A 9,202-nucleotide genomic window follows, 5' to 3' on the forward strand; every position below is an offset into this window, starting at 1 on the left:
CATTTTTCCCTCCCTGCCGTAGATGCGCTCAGCTTCTCATGCACACATCTCCCCAGTAACTCTGCATTCCTTTCAGTATACGCCAGCCATGCTTTGATGTAACGTTATCTAGCCAAGGCCACAGGTGGAAGAGCAAGAGAGCTTTGCTTTGTCTTTAATTAGTAGAGACTGTAAGAAAGTGTATGCTTATTTATAAGGTAGCCGTTGCTTTCCCAAGGAATAGGCGCGCAAGAAACCCTTTGGGCGCGTGCGGGAATCATGTTTATTGGCTGTATTGATTATGAACTTGCTTTAACCTTTCCAGCTCTCCGAGCTATCGTTATTCTGAACAGTGGCCCTGTTCAAGTGCTTCATGGCTTCAATAAAGTAAAACCTTCCTGCAAGTGTGTACTTCGTTGTTTGCTGTGGGGTCTGACACCCGGACGAGTCTCAAGTTCAGCGTGCTGGAAGTGCCGGCTGCTTCTCGGTCCATATTTCTCTACTGAGTTCCTTTGTCCCCCCACCCCCTCCTCCCAAAGTGGCTGACATCCTCTCTTCTCCTCCGTTTTATCCTCCCAACAAGGCGGGGAGGGAACTTAGGCTGAGAGAGTGTCAGCCTGGCCCAAGGTCGCCCAGGGAGCTTCCACCCAGATTCTAGTCTGACACTCTTAACCACGACACCACACTGACTCTGCACACATTCACGTTCTTCACAGAACTGGCCTTTGTCACTTGCTGAGAAGGTCGCAGGACATGTCGAAGCCCCGGATCACTCCTAGAGCTGTGTGGTGGGCGGTCCATTACTGCTTCCAGTTAGGGGGCCTTTCTGCAGCCAGGGGAACTGCGGTTTCCTGAGACAGTTATATGCCGTAAGATTTTTACGGGGACCTAGGGGCACTCATCAGAAGAACTGCACACGGGGAAAGACCCATCAGCCACCACCGTCCCTGCAGATTAACATGCCAGGCTATGCAGAAAGGTCAGTCTCTAATGGCTATGAAGCCTATCTGCGTCCCAAAGTTTTCACCATCGCGTACGTGAGAGTAGAACTGATCAGGGTGGCAGGACGTACAGAGTGTGAGGTTTTGGAGTGGGTCCATCACAGAATCGTCTTGAATGTTCTGAGGCAGAATTCCTCCAGCTTCCAGAAGAACTCTTTGAGGAGAGACGAGGAGAAAATGGTCTATGATAGCAGACAGTTATTACAGAAACTCTCTATCCCATCTCTGACTCCCTCCTTCCTTTACGGAACTCAGAGGGGCATGAATTTTATCCAAACAACCGTGTAGGTTAGGTTATGCCACGTGTGTGACTGGCCCAGGGCAATCCAGGCACGGTGAGGATCTAAACCGAGGCTGCCTCCGTGCCCTGACCGCTTGGCTAGATTGGCTCTCCAGGAGGACATTTCGCTTCCAGCGCTTGCATGCACACCCTGCTCAGTGCCTCGTGACTTCGTGGGGCCTCGGGAGGAGAGGAGGCAGTGCTCTGAGAGAGAGCCGCCAGAAGGACAAGCGGTGCCAGCACCCTGCCCTGCCGGGAAGAGGGGCAATAAAGAAGGCCAATGCTATGCTGGGGATTATTAGGAAGGGTATTGAAAACAGATCAGCCAATATCAAAATGCCCCTGTATAAATCAATGGTGCGACCTCATTTGGAATACTGTGTGCAGTTCTGGTCACCACACCTCAAAAAGGATATTATAGCTTTGGAAAAAGTGCAGAAAAGGGCAACTCGAATGATAAAGGGGTTGGAACACTTTCCCTATGAGGAAAGGTTAAGGCGCTTAGGGCTCTTTAGCTTGGAGAAACGATGACTGAGGGGTGACATGATCGAGGTTTATAAGATTATGCATGGGACAGAGCAGGTAGAGAAAGAGGTACTTTTCTCCCTTTCTCACAATACAAGAACTCGTGGGCACTCCATGAAATTGCTGAGCGGTCGGGTTAGAACGGATAAGAGGAAGTACTTCTTCACCCAAAGAGTGATTAACACTTGGAATTCACTGCCACAGGAGGTGGTGGCGGCTACAAGCATGGACGGCTTCAAAAGGGAATTAGATAAGCATATGGAGCAGAGGTCCATCAGTGGCTATTAGCCACAAGGTATAGATAGGGACTCTGGGGCAAGTGATGCTCTGTCATCTTGGTACTTGGGGGGGGTCAACAGTGGGAGGGCTTCTAGTGTCCTGGCCCCACTGGTGGACCTCCTGATGGCACCCGGTATTTCTGGCCACTGTGTGATACAGAGTGTTGGACTGGATGTGCCTTTGGCCTGATCCAACATTGGCATCTCTAAAAAAAACAAAACAACCTGGGGTCCCAGCCGAGACGCTGCCTGCTGGGACTGCTCCACGCCCAAAGGGGCCCCAGGAAGGACTGGACAGAGATGGGGGTGAACCATCCCAGAAGTGGAAGGCGTTTCCTCCACAGCCAGGAAAAAGCAAGGAGGAGCCGATAAGCTGAATTTCACAGGTTTGCTGCTCATGTTTCATGACTGTGACCCTCTTGCCAGCTTTATCCCTGACAGAAAAGGGGCTTGCTCCTTGCCACAGTGTCATCCCATGTTGCTTCCCCCCCCCCCCGACTCCTAGCAGACCATTTTCTGGGGTCAAAAGTGGCCCTGTTTCCCTGCTGTGCCAAAGGAAAAGCTGGCAGGATCAGTCCCACTGGAGATAATAGCAAAATAGCCACACACACACACACACACACACACACACACACACACACACGATAATGAAAGCAATGAAGCCAGACTCCCCCCACACACACACACAAACAAGGCAGGGTCCCCACTTGGGGACTCCCCCTGGACGTGGAAGCCTAAGTGTCACTCCAGGCAAACAAAAGGAGCACACCTGCCCCCAAGGAGCCCCGTAGGGAAAAAGTGGGCTCTGGGAAAACGAAGCCGAAGCGTGGAGGGGAGGGACTCCCAAATCCCACCCCCCCTTTCTCTGACCTGTGGACCACGAGCCATGGCCACAGAGTACAAGCTCCTGGCAATAGATCCAAGTGGGCAGCCCTGTTGGTCTGAAGCAGCAGAACAAAGTCTGAGCCCGGGGGGGGGCGCCTTGAAGGCCAACCAAGTTTCATTCTGGGCATGAGCTTTTGTGTGCACACGAGGGCTTAGACCCAGAAGGCAACGTGCCTGGTCTTCAAGGTGTCCCCCCTGGGCTCAAGCTCTTGTGGGGAAGACAGGCAATACACAAACACAACAAGTATGAAATCAAAACCCGGTCTCCCACTACTGCTGCCTCAAGATGCTCATGCTCTGGTGTGTCCGTTCCGGGGGGTGTGGGGTATTCCTTAACTGAGGGGTGGCACATAAGAATATGTCCCCACGACTGTAACGTTATACCTCAAGGGTCAGTCTAAGTGCTTTCGCTCAGTCAGGCTTAAGGGCCATGAGGAAACACGGGACTTGAAGGCACCCTCCCAGGTGTGGTTCTCTCAGTGTCTTCCCACCCCAGAAGCTGCCTGTCTCCCCCCCCCAAACTGGTACCATTGTCTCCCCTCGGCCCAGAGTCCTCCAGGGAAGGAAGCCCCCCAACCTGCCTTCCTCAGATGCCTCCACAGATGACTAGGCCCCTCCCACATTCGACAGCATTTGGACTAATAAAACTCCCACTTACCGTGTTGCTCTTCTAATGTCAACAGAGGGTTTTGCGGACTCCAAATGCCTTACACATTTTGGATCAGTCCTATGAAACTGCTTTGCTGATTCTTGTGGTAGCGTAAAGCAACAAGGTCCAACTGACGGCCCCAAGACGACGCGTATGTCTTCCACACGACAGCCATATTCAGCCACCATGGCGCCGACCGTCGCCATGGACACCCCCAGCAACGTGCCTTGCCAGCCTGAGGAGCAGGGGAGAGGAGGGATCCGGGGTGGGTGGGTGGGTGGAAATTCTGGGGTTTAAAAAACAAACACAAAATCCCACCCAGCATCCTCTAGTCAAGGCAGGGCAGGGCAGGGCAGTGTGTGTGTGTATATATATTATAAAAAGTGGATTTAAGCAGAGATGTGTCAGTGTCTCCCCACCCCTCCTCAGGTTTTTATTCAATTTTTTTAGTGGAAAAAAATTAGGACATTTTGAGGAGCACTAAAAAAAACTCCTACGAAACATTGAAATGCTTTTCAAGACAAAGTTTTACTCAAAATGTGTCCCTGGGGGAAGGGGCATCCCCCCCCCCCCCCGCCCCCCCTTCCCCTTCGCGGAAAAAAAAAAAAAAATGTGCGAGCCGTAGGCTCAGAAACCCGTCAGGTAGCTCACACAACCTCAGCTTAGAGGGAACGCTCCCTGCTCTTCACCCCGACCTCCAGCTCATCATACCCGCAGAGAGAGAAAGAGCGCGAGTAGAAAGCCTGGGCGTGGAGAAGAGCAGAGTCACTGTCTCATCCTTTGCCATCCCCGTCTTCTTTGACCTTCAGTCTTTCCCAGCATCGGGGTCTTCTCCAGTGAGTGCTCCCTTCTCATTTGGTGGCCAAAGTATTTGAGCTTCAGTTTCATTATCTGGCCTTCCAGGGAACAGTCAGGGTAAATTAAATTAAATTTACCCAAATAAAACTGGGTAAATTTGCAGTTTTGCTTGCAGAAAACTTCTAAATTTCATGAGTATGCCACACAATGCTAAATGATATTTTATATTGTTAAAGTAGTAAAATATATTTAGGTTTCATAAGAAAGCAAATATTGTGGATATTTTGTTGTTTTGCCATTTTTTTTAAACTACCAACACTTTTTTGTCATTAGGGATGGGCACGAACCTAAAAAGGGCAGTTCAGTTTGGGGATCGGGGCAGCCCACAAACTGAACCAACCCAAATGGGCCCCACCCAAACCAAACCAGTCTAGCAAGTTTAGTTCCCCCTTTCTCCGGGCCCCAGTGAGCCGTGGCTGGGAGAAAGCAGGCAGGGACCACCGTGGAAGGGACTTCCTTTCCACCTTTCTCCTGGAGGGGGGGGCCGTGGGGGGGGGGGGGCCGGGGGGGGGGGGGAGAAGAGGGGGGAGAATCGCCCATGAATGTTTAAGCATATATATTTGAGTATGAAATTACGGGTTGTGGGCAAAGTAGATGGCGGGAGGGGGCAGTCACATGTCTGCCCAGTAGAAACTCGTGGGTGGGTGGTTTCAGCTGGGTAGCCATATCGGTCCGCAGTCGAATAGCTGGATTCAAGTCCAGTAGGTGTCTGGCAAAGGAAGCTCCAACTCTGGAAAGTTCTGCCCCACCCACCCCCGTCAGTCTGTCCTCAGGGGGCGCCTGGGCTGGCCTCTGGATGGGGGGGGGGGTGAGCCTCAGCGGTGCTTCTTGGGATGGGGGCCCAGACCGGCCTCCTCTGCCCCACTGGTGCCGGCCAGCCTTGCCACAGGCCTGCCGAGGAAACAGGAACAGGCGGCTGCTTGGCAGGATGTGGACCCTGCGTGCCCTGGGATCCCCCCCCCTCCCAGTTCAGTTAGAGGGAGAGGAGAAGTCTGTGCAGATCCTCCTTCCTTTGTTCTGCCAAAGTGCAGGTCCTTCCCTCAGCCTCCCAGCTGGGGGCACAGCTTCCCTGGAGACTTACCCTGGCCTGAGCTACATCACTGTTTCGGTTCCTCAATTAACTGGTTAAAACAAAGGACACGATCCAGCCCAAGTGGAACATTTTCCAGCCTCAGAACATCCCTGGATGGGACTGAAGCAAGTGCTTGATGCCTGTCCCAGCTACTGCAGCGGGGCCCGGAAGCGCGTGCACTCGCCTACAGGTCAAGCTAAAACTCAGCTGCTAAATGACTCCTTCCGAGAGAGGCCGTAAGAACAGAAGAACAAGGCCTGTGGTCTTCAGACTGAAATGCGGCCACTGGAAGGGACAAGGACAGGTGCTAGATCCCCGGGGAAATCTCTGCGGGCAGAAGGGGTCTCCAACAGCACTGCTTTGCCTTCCCCCCCTCCTACTGCACTCCAAAGGGGTCCTCAGAATGCTGACCCTGGGACAGGGAAACCCCCGGGGACAGCACGAGGAGAGGGAGGGAGGGAGGGAGCGAGCGAGCGAGGGAGGGAGAGGTCGGCAGCAGGAGCAGACAGGCGGGTGAAATCGGTCAGCAGAAAGCAGGACACAGAACGCAGCACTCGACCGGAAGGAAGATGGCTCGCCTAGCAGAAGGCAGTGCTATCGAAGGAGACACAAGCCAAGGACGACCCTTTGCAAAACCAAGCTGTGCTTACCTGAATGAGCAGCACCGCAGGCTTTTCTGACGGGATCTGCAAAGAGCAAGGGGATGCAGTCAGCTCCAGGAGCTGCTATGGCCACCCCTGCCTGGTCCGTTACGATCCCGTCGTAGCTCTCCGGCTGGGCCTTTCCCATGACCCAAACGTCGCTGGCATGGTTGACCTGCAGAGACCAAGCCGAGGTTTAGCCTGCCCGATGCAGCACAGAGAGGTGTGCCTGGCCCCCTCCCTTTCCATCTTTACAAGACAGGTGAAGACCAATGTTCCCTCTAAGCTGTGGAGTCTTGTGAGCAAAAGTTCTACCGTGTGAGCTACTGGCATTAAACTCTGCAAAAATGTTCTGCCTTGGATGTTTATTCTTTTCTTGTAGAATTTTCTTCCTATTAATTTGCTGCACCCTAGCTACTGCGCTGTTGACCATTTTCTTAGGGTAATTTTTGGATAAACATCCAAGGCAGAACATTCTGAATTGGATTTATCTTGTTTCCTATGATTTATAGATCAGTCTCCAGTGATCTTATCTTCTGGGTAACAAGATAAACACCTGTTTGAGGGACATGTAGCTGATGTTAAACCCATATACTAAACATACTTTAAGACTTTTAATATTACATCAACTTAGCTGCTTTATTATATATAACAGATTGATTAGATTTGACTTCTCCAGAAATTGGCTTCCTTGAGGTGGCAACTTCTAGTACATAGACTAATGGGGTGGCTGCAACTTTAGCAGGACATTACCAGCTGCATTCAATGTGGATTTATAAAATAGAACCAGTAGGTTAGTTACTCTGAGGCATGTTTGGTCCAACTTACATAATAGCAACCTTGGTAGGTGCTTTCTAAAGCTTAGGAGACCTGGCCCATATTGAAGTATAGTAGGTAGTGGTCCATATTTTCTTCTTTTTTAAAATAACATGATTAATTCTAAGGAGACATTCTCTTTTCCAGAGAAACTGAATAAAGTTTGTCTGTTAAGAAATTGCAATGAGACTTCCTGTAGTGGGTAAGATTATATGAGACTTTGTGAAATAAGTGTAAAATGTTTGTACTTTATGAAATATTAAGAGGCTTAAATGGCAATAAAAAATGTTTGTATTTTGTATGTTCTTACAGCTTTTTGTTCCTGAGGAAGGACCAGAAGTCCGAAACACTGAACAATACCTAGGAAAAGTGTTGATATCTATTCCAGACTTCATTGTTTCCCTTGGAGAAATTTCTATTCTGGACTTTGTTCTTTCCCTTTGGGATTTTGTGGACTTTTGTATTTTCCTATGATGGGTTACATGTGTTGAATTACCTTTGTGCTGTAGTCTCTTTTTGTTAACTTTGGTGCGGGTTTGTGCAGTACACAGTTGTTATTTGCTGTTTTTTTGGTCACACAGGAGGATGCCTGTGTTGTGACACAATGGGATCCTATAGAGCATACATTCTTTGTGAACTATTTCCTCCACATGGAAATGTAAGCAGGCATGATCAAGGGTAACTTGCTTTCTTCAGCTGAGTGCCAGCAATATTTTGAGTCTTTCACTGAAAACCACAATAGAACATGGCTGTACCTGCATCTCATTTGTTCCCTGGAGCGCGGGGTGATTGAAGAAGCCCCAAACGAAAGAGGACATATGCCCAGCTCCGTATTTTAGAAAAGGATCAACAAGTAGCCTGAAGAGGCAACAGAACAGAATACAGAACAGAACTACAGTAAAGCCAATCTGTGGGGAATCAGAGGCCAAGGCTCTAAAGCAGGGGTGTCGAACATAAGGCCCGGGGGCCGGATCTGGCCCGTCCAGGGCCCTTATGCGGCCCACAAGCAACTGAGGCTGGGGGGGGGGGGAGTGGGCATGGCCACTGCATTATGGCTTTAGCAGAGCAGAACAGCCTTGCCTGCAGCAGTCAAGCATCACTGCACTGCTGCCTCTCCGGTCCACCTCTGTGGGTTTTCCTCTGCACACCCTCCCACCCCAGGGGGCCTTGCAATGAGGACACGCCAACTCGGAGCTTACCAGCTGCTGTCCTTTATACAGTTTCTATCCCCAGTACCTGGCATTATGTTTTATGGCACACATGGCCTGACAAAGAGACATTTATGTCAGATCTGGCCCACGTAACAAATGAGTCTAACACCTCTGCTCTAAAGAGTCATAAGAATGTAGGAGCCCTGCTGGGTCAGGCCAGTGAGGGTCCATCTAGTCCAGGCTACCGTCTCACACACACATGGGCCCTCCAGTTTCCCCAGAGAGCCAAACCAACAGCGCACAGGGGCTGAGGCCCTCCCACAATGTTCCCTCGGAGCACTGGGGTGCATAAGTCTTCCGTCTCTGAGTATGGGAGTATCCTTTAGTCAACGTGGCTGGTAGCCACTGGAGATGTGGAGGCCCATAAAAAACTTTTTAAAACCCTCCAGGCCAAATAAATCCAATTTTTCCCCTGAGGACCTTTTTTCAGTCTTTTCAATAGAAAAACTGAAAAGTTTCAAGGAGCACTAAAAACTCCTATGAGATATTTTCCCTTTCACAATGAGCAAAATGCTCCAGACAAGGTTCTTCACACTCAAAATATAAAAGTCTGAGGACTTTTTGAGTGGGGGGGGGGGGAAAGTTGTCTTTTAAAGTTTAATATAAACTTATATCCCGAAAATCTGGTTGGTCTCTAGGGCACTACATGACTCAGATCTCACATTACCTCCCTCCTGTTTCGTAATTGCTCAAGGCAGTTCACAGCATCAATTTAAAACCACATCAAAGAACAACAAGCAATGTAACAAAGCAGCAGAAAAGATGCCTGTTTCAAAAGGCCTTCAGGAACAGAGAGCCTGACGGAGGCACTCAAAGTCAGAAGGAAGAACGCCAACAAGCCCCCCTTGGAGGTTTGTCATCTCACAAAGGCAGGACAACACGGAAGGCCTCAACTCCTGCAATCAGCAGGGCTCTCAACCAAGGCCATGACTAGGCCAGCCATTCCCGAAAGGGCTCCCAAATCTTCTAAGAAACATGCAGATCACAAGAGGGGGACCCGTGATACT

The 9,202-nt window shown here is 50.3% G+C and overlaps 1 protein-coding gene across 1 annotated transcript in view; it reads right to left on the reverse strand.

Annotated features, from left to right (window-relative positions):
- Positions 1-631: 631 nt before the first annotated feature.
- Positions 632-9,202, reverse strand: part of LACC1 (laccase (multicopper oxidoreductase) domain containing 1) — an 11,238-nt gene continuing 2,667 nt past the window's right edge. Inside the window, exons 3-5 of the mRNA XM_015425933.1 lie at positions 6,178-6,343; positions 3,607-3,832; positions 632-1,134 (exon numbers count right to left, since the gene is read on the reverse strand). Coding sequence (XP_015281419.1) covers positions 960-1,134; positions 3,607-3,832; positions 6,178-6,343 — 567 coding nt within the window. The 3' untranslated portion in view covers positions 632-959. The remainder of the gene's footprint in view (positions 1,135-3,606; positions 3,833-6,177; positions 6,344-9,202) is intronic.

Source organism: Gekko japonicus, unplaced genomic scaffold (genome assembly GCF_001447785.1).
Source record: "Gekko japonicus isolate JY-2015 unplaced genomic scaffold, Gekko_japonicus_V1.1 scaffold3360, whole genome shotgun sequence".
Lineage (NCBI taxonomy): Eukaryota > Metazoa > Chordata > Lepidosauria > Squamata > Gekkonidae > Gekko > Gekko japonicus.